General features: G+C 43.5%; 1 protein-coding gene and 1 long non-coding RNA gene across 3 annotated transcripts in view; one reads left to right on the plus strand and one right to left on the minus strand.

Annotated features, from left to right (window-relative positions):
* Window positions 1-22,544, minus strand: part of LOC137538750 (uncharacterized) — a 60,999-nt gene that overhangs the window by 32,377 nt on the left and 6,078 nt on the right. The window contains exon 2 of one of the 2 annotated variants that reach the window (XR_011024876.1): window positions 15,716-15,825. This is a non-coding gene — a long non-coding RNA (uncharacterized lncRNA). Of the gene's footprint in view, window positions 1-13,656; window positions 13,723-15,715; window positions 15,826-22,544 lie in introns of those variants that run through there. The other variant, XR_011024878.1, reaches the window with a different exon arrangement.
* CCND1 (cyclin D1) overlaps window positions 18,375-22,544 on the plus strand; it is a 31,705-nt gene continuing 27,535 nt past the window's right edge. Inside the window, exons 1-3 of the mRNA XM_068261063.1 lie at window positions 18,375-18,712; window positions 20,115-20,330; window positions 22,141-22,300. Of these exons, the coding sequence (XP_068117164.1) occupies window positions 18,521-18,712; window positions 20,115-20,330; window positions 22,141-22,300 (568 nt within the window). The 5' untranslated portion in view covers window positions 18,375-18,520. The remainder of the gene's footprint in view (window positions 18,713-20,114; window positions 20,331-22,140; window positions 22,301-22,544) is intronic.

Raw genomic sequence — 22,544 nt, forward strand, 5'->3', positions numbered from 1 at the left:
GGTAGGTAGGTAGCCGGGTGGGTAGGTAGGAAGCCTGGTGGGTGGGTAGGTAGCCTGGTGGGTGGGTAGGTAGGTAGCCTGGTGGGTGGGTAGGTAACCTGGTGGGTGGGTTGGTAACTAGCCCGGTAGGTAGCCGGGTGGGTGGTTAGGTAGGTAGCCAGGTGGGTGGTTAGGTAGGTAGCCGGGTGGGTGGTTAGGTAGGTAGCCGGGTAGCCGGGTGGGTGGGTAGGTAGCCTGGTGGGTGGGTTGGTAACTAGCCCGGTAGGTAGCCGGGTGGGTGGTTAGGTAGGTAGCCGGGTGGGTGGTTAGGTAGGTAGCCGGGTAGGTAGGTAGGTAGCCGGGTGGGTAGGTAGCCGGGTGGGTAGGTAGCCGGGTGGGTGGTCAGGTAGTTGAGTGGGTGGTTAGGTAGGAAGCCTGGTGGGTGGGTAGGTAGCCGGGTGGGTGGTTAGGTAGTTGGGTGGGTGGTTAGGTAGGAAGCCTGGTGGGTGGGTAGGTAGCCGGGTGGGTGGTTAGGTAGTCGGGTGGGTAGGTAGGTAGCCGGGTGGGTAGGTAGCCGGGTGGGTAGCTATCCGGGTGGGGGGCCCGACTCCTATCCTCCCTCCCTCCCTTCCTTCCTCACCTCGGGGGGCCCCCTCCCGATATGCGCGGCGGGAGAGTGAGCGGCAAATGCAGGAAGTCTTCAGGGCTCTCCAGGCATCCGCTAGAGGCCCAGCCGCTGAGTCTCCAATATGTCTCCAACTGGAGACATATTGGAGACCAAGCGGCTGGGCCTCTAGCGGATGCCTGGAGAGCCCTTCCTGCATTTGCCGCTCGCTCGCTCTCCCGCCGCGCATATCGGGAGGGGGCCCCCGAGGTGAGGGAGGGAGGGAGGATAGGAGTCGGGGGGCCCCCGGGAATAAAATAATAATAAAAAAAAAAAATATTAAAAAAAAAAAAGTACTTAATGCCATGGGCCCCTGAAGAAAACGGAACTTCAGGGGCCCTCGTGCGGCGGCACGGCCTGCACGGCCGTATGTCCGCCCCTGCCTCCATGGCAGGTGTCCTTTAACATGCAAGTATGCTGGCTGACATTGCAGACATTCTTCTGTGAGAATAGCTCTGCTCTGTGCAGTGCTGCCTGTCCTGCGCACGCTGCTGCCACCTATTGGAAGACGGCGGAAGGGATAGGTGGAACCATGTGAACTTGTGAGAGCAGCAGAGCCAGGAATGCATGGAATGCTCTGAACTCCTGTAATGACTGGGATACTGAAAGCTTCATGATGACAGAGGCAGAGGGGTGACCACACTGCACAGGACCTGCAATTACTGCATACTGGCTGCGCTGCCTGTATACTTACCTTGCTGCATCGCTTCTCAGACTTCATTACTCCTCAGAGTCGCTGCCAGAGCTCTCTGATTTCCAGGAAGGCCACACGAGGCTGAAAAACCGGCCCAAAGCAATGACCTTGATTTTTAACGTACAGGAAATTCTCAGGGTTGCGATCGAGAGATGCGCACCATTCAGAACTAAGATCATTTTTACCAATAAATTCTTATTTTAAAGCAACCTTGAACTGAACAATAAAAGTGAAAATAACCATACACAGGTCATACTTACCTCCCGTGTAGTCTACTCATCAATCTCTTTCTCTTCTCCCGCGTCCTGTTTGACAATCAATGGAATTCTCCGTCCTCCATTTTGAAAATGGCTATTACCCCATAACAGCTTCCTGGTCAGAATACTGTTAGACTGTAATATCACCCACTTGAGCCATAGGGAAACATGGACATTACCTTGCACATCAGTTGTCCTTTCAGTTATAACTGACAGCAACCGATATATGACTGACAGCAACTTAGCCAGCTGGCCGTTATTTCGATTGATTTCTGGACGAAATGGATCAAAATGTCAGAAACGGCATGCTGGGGATATCTCACTCTAAAGGGCTCGTTTGGGGGATCGGCAGTAGTGGCGTCTGATTTCCAGACAACCGCCGGACCCTCGGCTGGTCTCCCCCCATATAAAATGTGTACCCCCCCCATCGTGTGCAAAGTGTTGGAAGCCCATCTGTATACCGGCCCATGGCCGCCTCCTCCTGTGTCTTTCTCTGTTGCCACGGTGGGGGGCTGTACCATGTGACTTGATGTCAGTGCACGTGGCAGGGTTGCATACAGGCGCCCCCTAGTGGCAATGGAATAAGATGTGGGACACATGCGTCAGTGGACAGATGACCCTGCAGCTCTCTACACAGCACAGTGGGGGGCCAAGCAAGCACAGAGGGCTCCGCAGATGTCCAATAGATTTCATGCTGATCCTTGGAGTATATTGGGCCCGATTAAGACCACTAAACACTACTTATCAAAAGTGGGATGACCTCTTAAAGTGATTTTCAATTCACTTTAAGATACAAGCTCCATTTTTCGCAGACAGGCATTTAATGGCCACGGCGGCAGCTTCGAGCGCCTCCGATATAACTGGAGACCAGCTCGGCAGCCGATACTGACATGTCTATAAGAAATTTGCTGCCTTGTCAGGACAGCAGCCGAAAGGGCAGGAACCAGAGGCTACAAGCAGACCGCGCGGACGCAGCACTGTAAGGTATGACACGAAGGTCGGCGTGCTGCTAAAAGAGCAGGAGAAGCTAAGGGCAGCTCGCCGCGGTGACAAACCAAGGTCAGAGCCTGCAGCAGCAGCGCATAGCATAGCCAAACCCCAGCTAAGAATCCAACAGGAAGATAAGCAGAAAATACCGACTGACAGAGAAGCTACACTGTGGCTGCAAGCACATTGCAATCCTAAAGGTCATGTACGTGATCTGTTCAGATGTTTTATATACATTACATGTCACTGTTTGCTTTCTCGCACATCCCAAAAACATACAGATAACTTAATTGCCTTACCCCAAAATTGGCCTTAGGCCTGGAACCCGCTACAAGTTGCAAATCGCTATCGCCATCGCTAGCGTTTTGAATTAGCGTTTTGTAAGCGATCTCATGAGCATTTTCTGGCGATTTTGGGAGCGATTTTAAAAAGAGTAAGCTTTTTGCCAGCGATTGTGATAGCGATTTGCAATTAGCGATTTTAATTCTGATTAGTTGTTTTAAATTATTTTTTTTTTTCTTTTTACAGTTTGCAGTAATTTACAATCACACACAAATCGCTATGTGTAGGGATTCATGAGCGATTTGCCAGCGCTTCTATACTTTACATTGGATCGCAAACACTGCCAACATGCTGCATGCCCTGCGATTGCGATCTCCCTAATCGCAATCGCTACTGTTGAATTTGTTACATCCAACGACATCTGCAGATCATTTTCGGGAAATCACTAGCAATTTAAAGCAATCCCTAAACGCTCAAAAAAACGCTCTAGTGTGTTCCAGCCCACAAGGTTCGTACACATCCTCGTGTAAACGCGTGACAAACGACGAGACAAGCAGCTGATAACAGGCGGTTTGCCCAATCCAACAGGCGGTCCAACTCAAACGACTGTTGAGCTGATGTTGTGCAGTTAGCCACATGTGTACAAGTCGTTTGCTTGATTGTGCAGTATGCAAATCATGAGTTGGTCATTCAGTTGGTTGGTGCGCGGAAAATACAAGTTGCGCAATCGATTGGCCGTGCGGTCGTCGGGTTGGTCATGTGGAAAAGCTGTACGTATGTATGAGCCATTAGACTGTGATGCACATCTGACTATGGTAGGGATTCGATTGTGAGCTCCTCTGAGGACAGTCAGTGACATGACTATGTACTCTGTACAGTGCTGCAGAAGATGTCAGTGCTATATAAATAAATGATAATAATATGGTAGGACATTAGACTATGACTATGGCAGGATTAGAGTGTGAGCTCCTCTGAGGACAGTCAGTGACATGACTATGTACTCTGTAATGTGCTGCAGAAGATGTCAGTGCTATATAAATACATAATAATAATATGGTAGGACATTAGACTATGACTATGATAGGATTAGATTGTGAGCTCCTCTGAGGACAGTCAGTGACATGACTATGTACTCTGTAATGTGCTGCAGAAGATGTCAGTGCTATATAAATACATAATAATAATATGGTAGGACATTAGACTATGACTATGGTAGGATTAGAGTGTGAGCTCCTCTGAGGACAGTCAGTGACGTGACTATGTACTCTGTAATGTGCTGCAGGAGATGTCAGTGCTATATAAATATATAATAATAATATGGTAGGACATTAGACTATGACTATGGTAGGATTAGAGTGTGAGCTCATCTGAGGACAGTCAGTGACATGACTGTGTACTCTGTAATGTGCTGCAGAAGATGTCAGTGCTATATAAATAATAATAATAATATGGTAGGACATTACACTATGACTATGGTAGGATTAGAGTATGAGCTCATCTGAGGACAGTCAGTGACATGACTATGTACTCTGTAATGTGCTGCAGAAGATGTCAGTGCTATATAAATACATAATAATAATATGGTAGGACATTAGACTATGACTATGGCAGGATTAGATTGTGAGCTCCTCTGAGGACAGTCAGTGACATGACTGTGTACTCTGTAATGTGCTGCAGGAGATGTCAGTGCTATATAAATACATAATAATAATATGGTAGGACATTACACTATGACTATGGTAGGATTAGAATGTGAGCTCCTCTGAGGACAGTCAGTGACGTGACTATGCACTCTGTAATGTGCTGCAGGAGATGTCAGTGCTATATAAATACATAATAATAATATGGTAGGACATTAGACTATGACTATGGTAGGATTAGAGTGTGAGCTCCTCTGAGGACAGTCAGTGACATGACTATGTACTCTGTAATGTGCTGCAGAAGGTGTCAGTGCTATATAAATACATAATAATAATATGGTAGGACATTAGACTATTGGTAGGACATTAAACTATGACTATGGTAGGATTAGATTGTGAGCTCCTATGAGGACAGTCAGTGACATGACAATGTACTCTGTAATATGCTGCAGAAGATGTCAGTGCTATATAAATACATAATAATAATATTATGGTAGGACATTAGACTATGACTACGGTAGGGATTAGATTGTGAGCTCCTCTGAGGACAGTCAGTGACATGACTATGTACTCTGTACATTGCTACAGAAGATGTCAGTGCTATATAAATACATCATAATAATAGGGTAGGACATTAGACTATGACTATGGTAGGATTAGATGGTGAGCTCCTCTGAGGACAGTCAGTGACATGACTATGTACTCTGTACAGTGCTGCAGAAGATGTCAGTGCTATATTAATACATAATAATAGGGTAGGACATTAGACTATGACTATGGTAGGATTAGAGTGTGAGCTCCTCTGAGGACAGTCAGTGACATGACTAGGTGCTCTGTAATGTGCTGCAGAAGATGTCAGTGCTATATAAATACATAATAATAATATGGTGGACATTAGACTCTGACTATGGTAGGATTAGATTGTGAGCTCCTCTATGGGACAGTCAGTGACATGACTATGTACTCTGTAATGTGCTGCAGAAGATGTCAGTGCTATATAAATACATAATAATAATATGGTAGGACATTAGACTATGACTATGGTAGGATTAGATTGTGAGCTCCTCTGAGGACAGTCAGTGACATGACTATGTACTCTGTAATGGGCTGCAGGAGATGTCAGTGCTATATAAATACACAATAATAATATGGTAGGACATTAGACTATGACTATGATAGGATTAGATTGTGAGCTCCTCTGAGGACAGTCAGTGACATGACTATGTACTCTGTAATGTGCTGCAGAAGATGTCAGTGCTATATAAATACATAATAATAATATGGTAGGACATTAGACTATGACTATGGTAGGATTAGATTGTGAGCTCCTCTGGGGACAGTCAGTGGCATGACTATGTACTCTGTAATGTGCTGCAGGAGATGTCAGTGCTATATAAATACATAATAATAATATGGTAGGACATTAGACTATGACTATGATAGGATTAGATTGTGAGCTCCTCTGAGGACAGTCAGTGACATGACTATGTACTCTGTAATGTGCTGCAGAAGATGTCAGTGCTATATAAATACATAATAATAATATGGTAGGACATTAGACTATGACTATGGTAGGATTAGAGTGTGAGCTCCTCTGAGGACAGTCAGTGACGTGACTATGTACTCTGTAATGTGCTGCAGGAGATGTCAGTGCTATATAAATATATAATAATAATATGGTAGGACATTAGACTATGACTATGGTAGGATTAGAGTGTGAGCTCATCTGAGGACAGTCAGTGACATGACTGTGTACTCTGTAATGTGCTGCAGAAGATGTCAGTGCTATATAAATAATAATAATAATATGGTAGGACATTACACTATGACTATGGTAGGATTAGAGTGTGAGCTCATCTGAGGACAGTCAGTGACATGACTATGTACTCTGTAATGTGCTGCAGAAGATGTCAGTGCTATATAAATACATAATAATAATATGGTAGGACATTAGACTATGACTATGGCAGGATTAGATTGTGAGCTCCTCTGAGGACAGTCAGTGACATGACTGTGTACTCTGTAATGTGCTGCAGGAGATGTCAGTGCTATATAAATACATAATAATAATATGGTAGGACATTACACTATGACTATGGTAGGATTAGAATGTGAGCTCCTCTGAGGACAGTCAGTGACGTGACTATGCACTCTGTAATGTGCTGCAGGAGATGTCAGTGCTATATAAATACATAATAATAATATGGTAGGACATTAGACTATGACTATGGTAGGATTAGAGTGTGAGCTCCTCTGAGGACAGTCAGTGACATGACTATGTACTCTGTAATGTGCTGCAGAAGGTGTCAGTGCTATATAAATACATAATAATAATATGGTAGGACATTAGACTATTGGTAGGACATTAAACTATGACTATGGTAGGATTAGATTGTGAGCTCCTATGAGGACAGTCAGTGACATGACAATGTACTCTGTAATATGCTGCAGAAGATGTCAGTGCTATATAAATACATAATAATAATATTATGGTAGGACATTAGACTATGACTACGGTAGGGATTAGATTGTGAGCTCCTCTGAGGACAGTCAGTGACATGACTATGTACTCTGTACATTGCTACAGAAGATGTCAGTGCTATATAAATACATCATAATAATAGGGTAGGACATTAGACTATGACTATGGTAGGATTAGATGGTGAGCTCCTCTGAGGACAGTCAGTGACATGACTATGTACTCTGTACAGTGCTGCAGAAGATGTCAGTGCTATATTAATACATAATAATAGGGTAGGACATTAGACTATGACTATGGTAGGATTAGAGTGTGAGCTCCTCTGAGGACAGTCAGTGACATGACTAGGTGCTCTGTAATGTGCTGCAGAAGATGTCAGTGCTATATAAATACATAATAATAATATGGTGGACATTAGACTCTGACTATGGTAGGATTAGATTGTGAGCTCCTCTATGGGACAGTCAGTGACATGACTATGTACTCTGTAATGTGCTGCAGAAGATGTCAGTGCTATATAAATACATAATAATAATATGGTAGGACATTACACTATGACTATGGTAGGATTAGAGTGTGAGCTCCTCTGAGGACAGTCAGTGACATGACTAGGTGCTCTGTAAAGTGCTGCAGAAGATGTCAGTGCTATATAAATAAAAGATAAATAAATAAATAAATAAATAAATCAGTCTGCATTTCTTTATACCAAATAATTGTGTCAACTGCAGCAAATGAAACACAAACATGACTGTTGATTTGTTGGGTAACTGTAATCCCAGGACTGGGTGACTTGAATGATATGCGCATATACGCCTCATTGCCCAGCAGCACCCTCTCACAGCTCAGCCCTTGTCCTATGGATCTCACTGTGTTGAAGGAAAACAAATTGACATCTGAGGTATTTGGACAGAGTATGTTTCTGCTAAGCTTGTTTGCTAAAAGAAAAAAAAAAACTTTTCCAGTCTCTTTGCAGTAACTTCACATCTGCCTGGTAACAGCTCTGCTCTGTGATTGGCTGCTGGCTTGCAGGAGTGGCCCCCTCATTAGAGGGCGTTCCCTTAGTGCAGAGTGTGTGATCACAGAGGACTGACCACACATGGGGGTGGCTGAAGAGCTCACACCCTGATAAGCAGATCTCCGAAGCTGATAGCTAATCTCCATACCTTGCTGGCCAGCTAAGCATTCTTCTGCGAGTTATTGCAGAATAAGTGCAGTAATTACAGCGCGCTGCTCCCAGCTGCTCGCCACATGCACAGAATATCGCAGATGTTTCCTCGATTCGTCCCATAACCCAATTTCACTGTTTAATCGACCGTTCCATTCAATCATTTTATCGGACCGATTATGTTCCAATAAAAATTGGCAGATCGCTGCCTGAAACGTTTGATTCACACAGAATCGATTCTTGGTTTGTTTCATGGCATGGAGACACAACATTGTTCAGATTGATTAGCGCTACTATAGTGTGATTCTTACCTTCAAGGTAGGTTTTCTGGCGTCCATGCTTGTGACCAACTTGTATTGACCTGAAGAAGCGGGCTGAGACCAGTGAAACGCGTTGTCTTTTTAATAGTGCTGAATAATTAATTTCATCTTTTTATATTAACCCTGTGGTTTGGATTCTTCCATCTGGAGTGGTAAAGACACCCTCTCTCCACCATATTTTTTTTCATTACATTACCTATCTTTGCGCTGCTCTGTCCCCCAGTACTATACATTACATCTCCTTTGGAGGTGTTCACCTTCCGGGTGTGGTGTTGTCTACAACCAAGAAGGACCAACCACGAGTGCGACTATCCAGTGCCAGTAGGACCTGGATACCGAGCGGGGACGGTTATTTCCCTGTTGGCGATATACGGTGGCTACAGGGGGACTGCAACCCACCTTTGTGAGTATAACTACTCTAACATTTAATACCCCACAATACTGCACCATTTGGCTCCTGGACTCTCCTTGTCATACAAGTGACCATGGTATCCCCACAGTGACCACCTTTTCTAATTTAAGTAACTAAAGCTTGTTTATTTTTTATGTGCGCTCAACAGATCTCTTTCAGGGTGCTAGATGCCCCACACAGGGTCCCAGTATTCCAGAGTTAGGACCTATACCCCATAAACAAGAATCCCAGGTATTTCAGCATCCCCTACACCAAAATCCTAGTTCTTACAAACAGACAGAACACCAGCATCACAAATAATTCAAGTCCTTGTACATAAGTCCTAATAACAGAGCTTGTATCCGGCCAGATCAGAAAGGAATCTTCAGTAACAGCATTCCCAAAAGGAAAAAACCAATATGCTCACCAGATTTCAGTGCCAATTACAACAGTTGGCATACAGTGCACGTGGCCCAGCCAGTATACCTTCTCCAGCCTCCTGTAATCTTCAGTGGTGTCCCATGCGTACGTGTAAAAAGATAAGCTTGTATAGTGCAGTATGCTAGTTATCTTTGAATAACACCCAGTGTTCACCGCACTCACTATCACCGCTTGTGACCCACCGCCTTATGCTCCTCCGCATGCACTTTATGCACACCAGCCTCTTACCAGCAAATGTGGCTGACCACACAGGACCAGCAATCACGCTTTCTTAGGCCAGTGTTCTCCAGACACTTCTCCTCCACTCTGCCAGCACCTTAAACTCAAACAGAACGCTTCTATGTTGCAACACCGTTTATTCCAATAAAACACGCTTTAAAATCACACTTACAGGATCCAAAGTAAAAATGCGCATATCACATAAAACCGACTCGAGTTCCAACGTCTCCTTCCGTGATGAGGCTCCGCCCTACTAGTTTCGTCAGGTATGACTCATCAGGGGCCCCTGATGAGTCATACCTGACGAAACTAGTAGGGCGGAGCCTCATCACGGAAGGAGACGTTGGAACTCGAGTCGGTTTTATGTGATATGCGCATTTTTACTTTGGATCCTGTAAGTGTGATTTTAAAGCGTGTTTTATTGGAATAAACGGTGTTGCACCATAGAAGCGTTCTGTTTGAGTTTAAGGTGCTGGCAGAGTGGAGGAGAAGTGTCTGGAGAACACTGGCCTAAGAAAGCGTGATTGCTGGTCCTGTGTGGTCAGCCACATTTGCTGGTAAGAGGCTGGTGTGCATAAAGTGCATGCGGAGGAGCATAAGGCGGTGGGTCACAAGCGGTGATAGTGAGTGCGGTGAACACTGGGTGTTATTCAAAGATAACTAGCATACTGCACTATACAAGCTTATCTTTTTACATGTACGCATGGGACACCACTGAAGATTACAGGAGGCTGGAGAAGGTATACTGGCTGGGCCACGTGCACTGTATGCCAACTGTTGTAATTGGCACTGAAATCTGGTGAGCATATTGGTTTTTTCCTTTTGGGAATGCTGTTACTGAAGATTCCTTTCTGATCTGGCCGGATACAAGCTCTGTTATTAGGACTTATGTACAAGGACTTGAATTATTTGTGATGCTGGTGTTCTGTCTGTTTGTAAGAACTAGGATTTTGGTGTAGGGGATGCTGAAATACCTGGGATTCTTGTTTATGGGGTATAGGTCCTAACTCTGGAATACTGGGACCCTGTGTGGGGCATCTAGCACCCTGAAAGAGATCTGTTGAGCGCACATAATCTTTAATATAATTTTGTCTAAAAGAGGGTATACACCCCTCAATTCATTGTAGCGCCCCAGAAATACATAAGGTGTAGAGGTTGGGAATAAGAAATTTACCAGATTGATAAGGAGGGAGGAGCGCACTATTTCTAATTTATCTTGTTTATTTTTTACCAATCCGGATGCTCCAGAGTTAAAATAGCTCTAAAATTTCACAGAGCTTCAAATTACAGTGGTGTCTTCCGTTCAAATCAGTATGGAAGAATTAAATTCCCTTTCTTACTGATTGAACGGACTGGCAAACCATTCTTCTGAACCTCCATACAGGCTCATTATGTCCATGGACCACCTTGTCCTTCAACATCACTGGATGAACCCACTTCAGGCAAGGATTTTCCTCAACCAGGAGACCGCGTTGAAGGATATTTTGTGACGACGTTTCTGCAATGGGCACCAGTCCAGTATGGTTCCACCGTCCAGGTGGTTCTGGGTCACAATGGGCTGTCTGGTTTTCCTGCAATCCAGTATAAAATTCTTGTAACAACATTTTGGAAGGGTAAGCTGTTTGTGTGTTTGTTGCCACTGGTTTGAATGGGTTATCTTCACATTAAGGATTTATGGGGTGGGGTAGGAACAAAAAATAGCAGCAGAAATCACGCTATAGTAGCACCAATCGATTAGTGAAGAAAATCACCAGGATATCGCTGGCAGTGTGTGGGCCACTGGTCAATTTGCTTTCGGTTGACCACATTTTTTTGATCGCCCGATAAAGTCAATTGCTTAATCTCTCGATGGAAAACTAAGTATTTTATGGGCACATAAAAGCTACGTACACAGGTTTGAATAAACGCGGCCTGCTCCAAGAATCTAGAGTCATGAAATCCAATATTCCGATCAACAAAATTCTGTTTTCCACAGAATCGTTCCACATCGTTTTTCTCCACATGGTTTTCTGTACAATTAGATCATAAAAATCTGATCGAACGATCACATTTAAGGAAAATATTGTACCGGTAATGGTCACCTTATAAAGTCAGAATACGCTAGTTATCACATACGTATTGGAGGACTTGATTCCTCGGGCAACAGTTCGGCATTGAGCACTATACAGACTAATCGCTAGCCTGCACGTTTGCCAAACGCTCTGTTGCTGTTGAGGGGACAGGGGGATGGCAGAAGGTGCACGACAGATTGGGAGGGTAAATCAGAGAAAAATGCCCTCTGCCTACTTCAACCGGTCTGATGGAGCCATTACAAGATGGAATCTATATTTTACACCGACACTGGCTGCACCATGGAGGCACGTATTGTAAACAAGATGGAATTTTCACATTACTACAGATGGAGAGTGTACCGTCGAACCAGGGAGGGAGTTCCAGAGGAGAGAAAAGGCATGTGAGAAATCCTGTATGTGAGAGTGGTAAGGGATGACTAGAGTAGAAGTGAGGAGTAAGAGGAGGATCATTAGCAAAGCATGGGTTATATATTATTGCTTCTCAAAAAGCAGGATTTTCGCTAAACGGTAAAGAGAAGAAAGAGAAAGGGGTGTTCCCAGGACAAATTGAGGAGGATCTTTCTGCTGACTCCTCCCTCAGGAGATTCCACAACCCTTCACAGAATGCATCGCTACCCGAATGTCACTGTGTAAAACAAAACAGACAGCACAAAGGCAACACATTTCTTATTTTCTTACAGTTTATATCTTATTGCTGTACATACCCATTCTCTGGGGAGGGGGAGAAGGTGAGTATGAGTGGGAGGTGCCACACTACGGGAACAACCATAGCTCCACCCAACAATTGGCTTGGCAAACAGCTGAATGGGAGGTCACCTGTGCAAATTTTAAACTTTTCTTTGAAAGGATCACAAACAATTGTTCACTCAGGGCCCGTTTCCACTAGTGCGGCGCGATTTTGACTGGAAAATCGCAGCAGTAAATCCACATGCGGTTGCGGTGTTGTTGCCATTTCTATGCGGATTTTCACACGGAATCGGTTTGCACAACGCGATTTTAACCATGTCAATACCGGCATGCATTGACATGGGTTTTTAAGTGGAAACGCATGTGGAAATGCCGGAAAACCACAAGACTAAAATGCTTGCGGTTTTCCTATTTAGTTACATTACCGACGAATCGCGTGCGGGTGTGCGGCCTGCGAATTCTGATGGGTCTGCCGGGCAGATTTTTTCTGCACGACAAACCGCACAGAATCCCGCACAAGTGGAAACAGTCCCATCCACTGGTATTGTCTATGCGAATCTGCATGCAGGAAACGCATGCAGATTCGCTCTAGTGGAAACGGGTCCTCGAGGAACATTTAAGATGTGTACAAAGCTTAACCCTTTTATGACCCACTCAAAGTCACCTTAAAGAGGAACTCCAGTAAAAATAATGTAATAAAAAAAGTGCTTCATTTTTACAATAATTATGTATAAATGATTTAGTCAGTGTTTGCCCATTGTAAAATCTTTTCTCTCCCTGATTTACATTCTGACATTTATCACATGGTGACATTTTTACTGTTGGCAGGTGATGTAGCTGCTGCATGCTGTTTTGGCAGTTGGAAACAGCTGTAAACAGCAATTTCCCACAATGCAACAAGGTTCACAGACAGGAAACTGCCAGGAGTACCATGGTCCTCAGAGTTACTTGTGGGAGGGGTTTCCCCACAATATCAGTCATACAGCTCCCCCTGATGGTCTGTTTGTGAAAAGGAATAGATTTCTCATGTAAAAGGGGGTATCCGCTACTGATTGGGATAAAGTTCAATTCTTGGTCGGAGTTTCTCTTTAACCTGGCACATGCCCAATATTATGATCAAAGCGCCTCATTTCTTGCCGGTAGGGGAGCTCTTTGGTACGGAATTCCGATTTTACTCCTGGATTTCCTTTACCAGATATTCCATTCTACATTGACATGAATTTTTTATGAATGAAAACTCTCCATTGAACAATGCAAGAAGCTATGGAAGAGGAAGTAAACAGTCCAGTAAAAGAGCAAGTATAAAGTATGGGCGGTCCTAGGTGCGACTGGTGGAGGCGGGACAATCTCCGGTGGGGGGGGGGGGGGGGAGATCATACCTTGTGCAAATGCCACATATCTCTGCAGGGTGTGTAGCTTCAGGTATGGAGTCTGCAGGGCTTTCTCGGTTATGCAAAGCTGCACAAACCCCATCAGCTATTTAAACAGCAAAAGTGACCGTGGGCGGAGCAAAACAAACACAGGTAATAATCTGTCACATTCGCAGCTCCGGCTATTGTGGGAACCGATCGGCTCCTGCAGGAGGAAGCTAATAAAACTGAATCTCCCTCTGTGTTTCATTCACAAAATAAAACCAGCGTTTGAGGAAGAGAGACTTCCTGTTCTGTGCCCGCAGCTCTCACTTCGCAAAACGCACGCTCGCATGCAACCGATGAATCAAAATGATGTGTGTGTGAGCAGAACCCTCTCAGCCCTCATGCTGGCTGATTCTGACTGCATTATAAAATTACTGCAGCAAAGAGTTGGATACAGACAACTGCACCTGAGGACAGTTAGTGACACCACTATGTACTCGGTAATGTGCTGCAGAAGATGTCAGTGGCACGTGCTATATAAATACATAATAATAATATGGTAGGACATTAGGCTATGACTATGGTAGGAATACATTGTGAGCTCCTCTGAGGACAGTCAGTGACATGACTATGTACTCTGTAAAGTGCTGCAGAAGATATCAGTGCTATATAAATACATAATAAAAATATGATAGGACATTACACTATGACCATGGTAGGATTAGAGTGTGAGCTCCTCTGAGGACAGTCAGTGACAGTGACATGACTATGTACTCTGTAATGTGCTGCAGAAGATGTCAGTGCTATATAAATACATAATAATTATAATAATATGGGAGGACATTACACTATGACTATGGTGAGATTGGATGGTGAGCTCCTCTGAGGACAGTCAGTGACATGACTATGTACTCTGTACAGTGCTGCAGAAGATGTCAGTGCTATATAAATACATAATAATAATATGGTAGGACATTAGATTATGGCTATGGTAGGATTAGATTGTGAGCTCCTCTGAGGACAGTCAGTGACATGGCTATGTACTCTGTAATGTGCTGCAGAAGATGTTAGTGCTATATAAATACATAATAATAATATGGTAGGACATTACACTATGACTATGGTGAGATTGGATGGTGAGCTCCTCTGAGGACAGTCAGTGACATGACTATGTACTCTGTAATGTGCTGCAGAAGATGTCCGTGCTATATAAATACATAATAATAATATGGTAGGACATTAGACTATGACTATGGTAGGATTAGAGTGTGAGCTCCTCTGAGGACAGTCAGTGACATGGCTATGTACTCTGTACAGCGCTGCAGATGATGTCAGTGCTATGTAAATACATAATAATAATATGGTAGGACATTAGACTATGACTATGGTAGGATTAGAGTGTGAGCTCCTCTGAGGGCAGTCAGTGACATGACTATGTACTCTGTACAGTGCTGCAGAAGATGTCAGTGCTATATAAATACATAATAATAATATGGTAGGACATTAGGCTATGACTATGGTAGGATTGGAGTGTGAGCTCCTCTGAGGACAGTCAGTGACATGACTATGTACTCTGTAATGTGCTGCAGAAGATGTCAGTGCTATATAAATACATAATAATAATATGGTAGGACATTAGACTATGACTATGACAGGGAATAGAGTGTGAGCTCCTCTGAGGACAGTCAGTGACATGACTATGTACTCTGTAATGTGCTGCAGGAGATGTCAGTGCTATATAAATACATAATAATAATATGGTAGGACATTACACTATGACTATGGTAGGATTAGAGTGTGAGCTCCTCTGAGGACAGTCAGTGACATGACTATGTACTCTGTACAGTGCTGCAGAAGATGTCAGTGCTATATAAATACATAATAATAATATGGTAGGACATTACACTATGACTATGGTAGGATTAGAGTGTGAGCTCCTCTGAGGACAATCAGTGACATGACTATGTACTCTTGTGTTCATATACTCATATGTTCCGAGTATGGCTAGATTTCTATGGTATATACAGTATACACACACACACACCCTGTCATTAGCTTTCTATAGTATACACAGTACACACACCCTGGCCTGTATATGGGGTGATTGGCGTTCACTGGTAGTTCTGCTTTTCCAGATCTTGCTAACACTTCATTCTGTTCTTCTGCTTTGTTTCCTGCGCTGGGGCCACAATACTGCAAAACAAGAAATACAGGAACGCAGCGTCAAAGCCTCAGTCTAGGCACGGTTCTTTTTCATTTATCTGCATTTAATATAATATTATTGTAACTAGGAACAAAAATTTCTGTTTAACAAAAAAAAAAAAAGTTAATAATTACTGCCCCAGCTCGTAGATCCTCATTTCAACCTCCAGTTGCCTGCTCACTCCCAGACACAAGATGTCACCTCAGACCTGATGACAGGCAGAGGTGATAGGCAGCAAATGAGCAGAAAGGCATTGGGGCTCCGCACACTGACCAATCCCTGTCCCCTGTGATTGACAATGAATGATCAGGAAGGCGCGGCCTTATTGTACTGACCAATCACTATCCCATGTATGCTGCAGGGTGTGGTTTTGGCAGGCATGTAATTAAGGCGCTGAGAAAATTAGGCGCAGGGCAAAGCCAAAAAAAACCTCATCCTGCTCCTGCAAAAGTTCTCCCTCCAGGGGGAAAAGTGCCACAGAAAATGTTAGTGCTATATAAAGACATAATAATATGGTAGGACATTAGACTATGACAGGATTAGGTTGTTAGCTCCTCTGAGGACAGTCAGTGACATGACTATGTACTCTGTAATGTGCTGCAGAAGGTGTCAGTGCTATATAAATACATAATAATAATATGGTAGGACATTAGACTATGCCTATGGTAGGATGAGAGTGTGAGCTCCTCTGAGGACTGTCAGTGACATGACTATGTACTCTGTAAAGTGCTGCAGAAGATGTCAGTGCTATATAAATACATAATAATAATATGGTAGGAAATTAGACTATGACTATGGTAGGATTAGATTGTGAGCTCCTCTGAGGACAGTCAGTGACATGACTATGTACTCTGTAAAGTGCTGCAGAAGATGTCAGTGCTATATAAATACATAATAATAATATGGTAGGACATTAGATTATGAGTATGGTAGGATTAGACTGTGAGCTCTGAAGACAGTCAGTGACATGACTCTGTACTCTGTAATGTGCTGCAGGAGATGTCAGTGCTATATAAATACATAATAATAGTATGGTAGGACATTACACTATGACTATGGTAGGATTAGATTGTGAGCTCCTCTGAGGACAGTCAGTGACATGACTATGCACTCTGTAATGTGCTGCAGAAGGTGTCACTGCTATATAAATACATAATAATTATATGGTAGGACAATAGACTATGAGTATGGTAGGATTAGATTGTGAGCTCCTCTGACGACAGTCAGTGACATGACTATATACTCTGTAGAGTGCTGCAGGAGATGTCAGTGCTATATAAATTCATAATAATAATATGGTAGGACATTAGACTATGACTATGATAGGATTACAGTGTGAGCTCCTCTGAGGACAGTCAGTGACATGACTATGTACTCTGTAATGTGCTGCAGGAGATGTCAGTGCTATATAAATACATAATAATATGGTAGGACATTAGACATATGACTATGGCAGGATTAGATTGTGAGCTCCTCTGACGACAGTCAGTGACATGACTATATACTCTGTAGAGTGCTGCAGAAGATGTCAGTGCTATATAAATACATAATAATAATATGGTAGGACATTAGACTATGTATGGCAGGGATTAGATTGTGAGCTCCTCTGAGAACAGTCAGTGACATGACTATGTAATATGCTGCAGAAGATGTCAGTGCTCTATAAATACATAATAATAATATGGTAGGACATTGACTATGGTAGGATTAGATTGTGAGCTCCTCTAAGGACAGTCAGTGACATGACTATGTACTCTGTAATGTGCTGCAGAAGATGTCAGTGCTATATAAATACATAATAATAATATGGCAGGACATTAGACTATGACTATGGCAGGATTAGATTGTGAGCTCCTCTGAGGACAGTCAGTGACATGACTGTGTACTCTGTAATGTGCTGCAGAAGATGTCAGTGCTATATAAATACATAATAATAATATGGTAGGAGATTAGGCTATGACTATGGTAGGATTAGATTGTGACCTCCTCTGAGGACAGTCAGTGACATGACTATGTACTCTGTAATGTGCTGCAGAAGATGTCAGTGCTATATAAATACATAATAATAATATGGCAGGACATTAGACTATGACTATGGTAGGATTAGAGTGTGAGCTCCTCTGAGGACAGTCAGTGACATGACTATGTACTCTGTACAGTGCTGCAGAAGATGTCAGTGCTATATAAATACATAATAATAATATGGCAGGACATTAGACTATGACTATGGTAGGATTAGATTGTGAGCTCCTCTAAGGACAGTCAGTGAGAAGATGCCACTTCTATATAAATACATAATTATAATTTGCCCTATTGGATCAGCATCTAGCCTAATATCCAGGCAAACTTTCCAGGGTCCCTTTTGCTCTCTCCAATGTGCTCCTGCTTTTTAGTAAATCGACCCCTTTGTCTGCAGGCTGCAGCTCAGTAGAAGGAATATCTCAATCAGAAAAAAAAGCCTTCTTGTGTTGCCTCCTCCCCCAGTGAGCCCTCATTGTTAGCGAGGGGACTAGTGGGACGGGCTATGGGATATGTTCAGCTGCGCCTGGTCCGAGCTCGTCTTTCTCTTTCTCTCCTTCCCTCTTTCATCTCCTGCGAGGACAGTCCAGCAGCGCAGGAGCCCAGGCGAGGAGAGGAGCTCCTGCTGCTGGGGAAGGGGCGCACCTAGCCGGGGAGGACACACCAATGGAGCTGCTGTGCTGCGAGGTGGACACCATCAGGAGAGCCCATCTGGACAGGAACCTTCTGACCGACCAGGTCCTGCAGACCATGCTCAAAGCCGAGGACAACTGCTGCCCGTCCACCAACTACTTCAAGTGTGTCCAGAAGGAGATCCTGCCCTACATGAGGAAGATTGTGGGCACATGGATGCTGGAGGTTCGTGGCTGAACCCCCCTCCTCCTCCTCCTTCCCTCTATGGGGGGTCCCCATCCCTGAAGACCACCAGGGAGGTCCTCAAGCGCCCTCAGAACTCCATAACCACCAAAGTAGTGAGCCCCAAATAGTGTAGGATGCATATAAGAGAAACAATGATTCCCTCTAAGGGGGGCACCACAGATGTTTAGGAAATGCAATGAGGGCAGTGAGGAAATATTGGTGCAAAAAAGCAATTCTGCCCTGCGCTGCACACCAGAGTGCGTTATGCGTGCAGATTTTGCTCCCAATTTTTCCTCGCACGTGTTTAGATAAATTTGCCCCATTGCACACCCCCTTTTTCCTCCCTTCCCTTTGGGGAAGGCATCACAAATGTTTAAAATCATAGGGGCAGATTTATCAAATTACTGTATATGCAAGGGTGCAGTAGATGCCCAAATTTATAGGCTGCAGAGTTGTGCATCAGTTTTATTCCAGTTTCCCCCTAGAAGAACCACCTTCGTTCGGCCGTGGGGTGCAACACAACCTCCACTATGACTAAGGTGACCTCTTCGCTCTCTCGCATGCCTGCCAGAAGTTGCAGCAGGCGTCTCGAGACCTGTTGCACTTGTGAACACCGTGGAAAAAAAAAAGTCAAGATTGGACACGCAGCAGAAGCTGAACCAACGCTGCCGACCAATCCTGGCATGGAAAACGATTGGGGCTGTGCACACGGGCGTTCATCGCGCCAGGCGCCGCGCTCGCAACTGACGTTGTTGCATAAATAGTAATTTCAAGTGGAGATGCAACTTGAACATAATTATTGAATGATTTGGGGGGTTATTATCTGCTCATTTGGCATTTAGGAGTTTATTTTGCTGAATTAGCAAAGATTTGTGCTGGCCCAGCGATAGTCTTATTCATTCATTGTGTCATAAAGGCAGGCTGCCCTTAAAAATGTGTTACAGGCCGCCCCAGCATGGCTGGATGTGGAGTGAGAAAGTAGAGATCGCTGTGTTTACCTCCCCGCTCGTATGTGCCCAGAAACACTAGTATTAATGTATTCACCAAGCAATTATATACATATAAAGTCGTGTTTGTATATGTATTTTTTACCATGTGCTTCCCCCCTCCCCTCCCCTCCAAAAAGAAAGTATTGAGCAGGACTACATGTTGCAGAATGCCATGCGTTGTACAGCAGCTGGGGACACATACTCTGCTGCTAAACGGCCATATGTGGACATTTCGGCCTGCTCCTATAGCCCTTTTGTGTTTGGATTAGGTCTAGCAGTCCCTTCCTGTGCAGTTAATTGCTTCTTAATATCTGCCACCCATTTTTCTTTTTTTGATGTTTTTATTGTTTTGGGTTTTTTTTTTTACCATGGGGTTAATTTGTCGGCTTTCCGTCTCCCTTGTCTCTCAAAAGGTCTGCGAAGAACAAAAGTGTGAAGAGGAAGTTTTCCCCCTGGCTATGAACTACCTGGATAGATTTCTGTCGGTGGAACCCCTAAAGAAGAACAGGTTGCAACTCCTCGGGGCGACGTGCATGTTTTTGGCATCCAAAATGAAGGAGACGATCCCTTTAACGGCGGAGAAGCTGTGTATTTATACAGATAACTCCATCAGACCAGAGGAGCTATTGGTAATTTCCTGTTTACTGTACATAATGGAATCAAACACAGGCCTTGCACATCTGTTTACTGCCTATGCTGCCAAATTGGTGCGGTTACAATGTCTGTTTTATTATCAAAACCTCTGTCTTGAGTGCTGGAGATAAAGAAAAGGAAAGCTGCGTGACATCTGTAAATTCCTGTATTTGCAATGGGTCACAATGCTGCTTTGCGCACTGCAAATGTTTGGGGGGGAAAAGAGACCTCATGCAATTTCCTATGAAATAATTAACAATGTAACATTGATAGCGCCAGCTGCTCTATCACAGGAGAAGGTTCCTTCGCTTTGTATTTGGCGCCCCCAAGTGGAGGAATGCGGTCCTCTGTTCAGGCAGGCGCGAGATCTCACATGGCAGCCAGTCTGCAGTGTCCCAGATGTTGTAGGACTATAAGTACAAGCATGCCTTCCCATTCTCTAGCTTGGAGGAGGGAGGGGTCTTGTAGTTTCAGAGCTACCCCCAAAAATTCAATTTTTAATTTTTTACAATTTTTTTTTCCATTCTTGGAATTGGAAACATTGGCCTCAATTCACTTAAAGTGGACCCAAACCAAACATTTTTTTAATTAAAAATATTTAGTTGCACCAATCTGACACATACAAAGATAAATAAACACTCCTTCAAACCTATGATTATTTCAGTGCATGCTTTTCACCCTTTTCTTTTTATAGCTAGGATTATACTGGGGGCAGCCATTAGCAATTCCTCCATTGCCAGACACCATCTACTCCACCAGTTTGCCGGAAAAATCCCGGCAATTTGAAAGGAAGGTAGGGGTTCCTCCAATAAATGTAAAATATTTTATATTTGTCATCATGCAGCTGAAAAAAAGACTGCTATTTATTACTATAATTTAGAAAATAGATTTTATTTCTGAAATCTTGTATTTTTAATTTGGGTCCACTTTAACTCCTGTCTTTAATAACTCTTCAGAGCTGTTTTACAGTTATCACAATTCTATCACCATGGTGATAACTGTAAAACAGCTCAGAAGAGTTATTAAAGACAGGAGTTAAGCTTAGTGAATTGAGGCCATTGTGAGCTAACCAAAAAACTACAATAGTGCAGTGAAGATCCCCCAACATAGTGTGTGTTCATTGTACTCTATGCAATTTAAAGTGCTTTGTTTATAACTGAACTTTATAAATCAATCATAAAATTGACAAACTTGATAATATTTTAAAAAGTAGCCGGATTCTAAGAATATAAGAATAATTGTTGCCCTATTGTAGCGTATTATGGAACAAGCTCTCACCTATGTGCTTGTGAATAGAATTTACAATTAGTTAACCATGTAAGCTGCCATTATATAACATTGTAAACACTTATTCTTCAATAAAAATTCACAGTAAAAAAAAAAAGAATTTACAATTAGCGTATAAATATGAATACAGCAGAGGTGGTCGACGAGATGTGAAAAATTGCAGCTTGCATGCAGATTTCGGAAACTGGACAAATTCTCCGGAAGTGACGTCCGTTTGCTTGCAAGCCGGCCAGTCAAAATCGTCCAGAAGTGACGTCGATTTGCTTGCCAGGTTGAATTATTCACATCTCTGTGGCCATCTCTGTTAAGGGTGTTGAATAATTCTCCCCATTGGCCAACAGGAAGATAGACTGGGGGTTCCCAGTAACACGGAAGCCTACCGGCTTATCGAAAGTATCAGAAATATCTCTGTCACTTGTTGCTGTCACTTTTTGTTTTTTTCTTTTTACTGACGTGTTCAACGAGTATAGCCATTTGTCACCCTCACCTCTGTCCTCTTCGTCTTGCTTTATTCCACAGTTAATGGAGTTGGTAATCCTGAATAAGCTGAAATGGGACTTGGCTTCCGTCACACCCCACGACTTTATTGAACACTTTCTTAACAAAATGTCACTGACTGACGACACGAAGCAGATCATCCGCAAACACGCCCAGACTTTTGTGGCTCTCTGCGCTACAGGTACGGGTGTTATAAGGCTTGTTCTGGAAAATGCCCCCCTGTGGCTGGTGCCGGCCCTACTGTTACCACTTTTACTGTAAAAGCGCCCACTGGCACATTTCAAACCCTTCATGTTGCAATGCGGATTACTTTTTAGGGTTTAAAATGTGTTGGAAACAAGGTAAGTCCATGCACCAAGGAGGAGTGGATTCTGTACTTTTTACAAAAGTTAAAGTTTTTGTTTTGATTCCCAAATGTTCTAGTA

This window comes from Hyperolius riggenbachi, chromosome 11 (genome assembly GCF_040937935.1).
Source record: "Hyperolius riggenbachi isolate aHypRig1 chromosome 11, aHypRig1.pri, whole genome shotgun sequence".
In the NCBI taxonomy this organism is placed as follows: Eukaryota; Metazoa; Chordata; class Amphibia; order Anura; family Hyperoliidae; genus Hyperolius; species Hyperolius riggenbachi.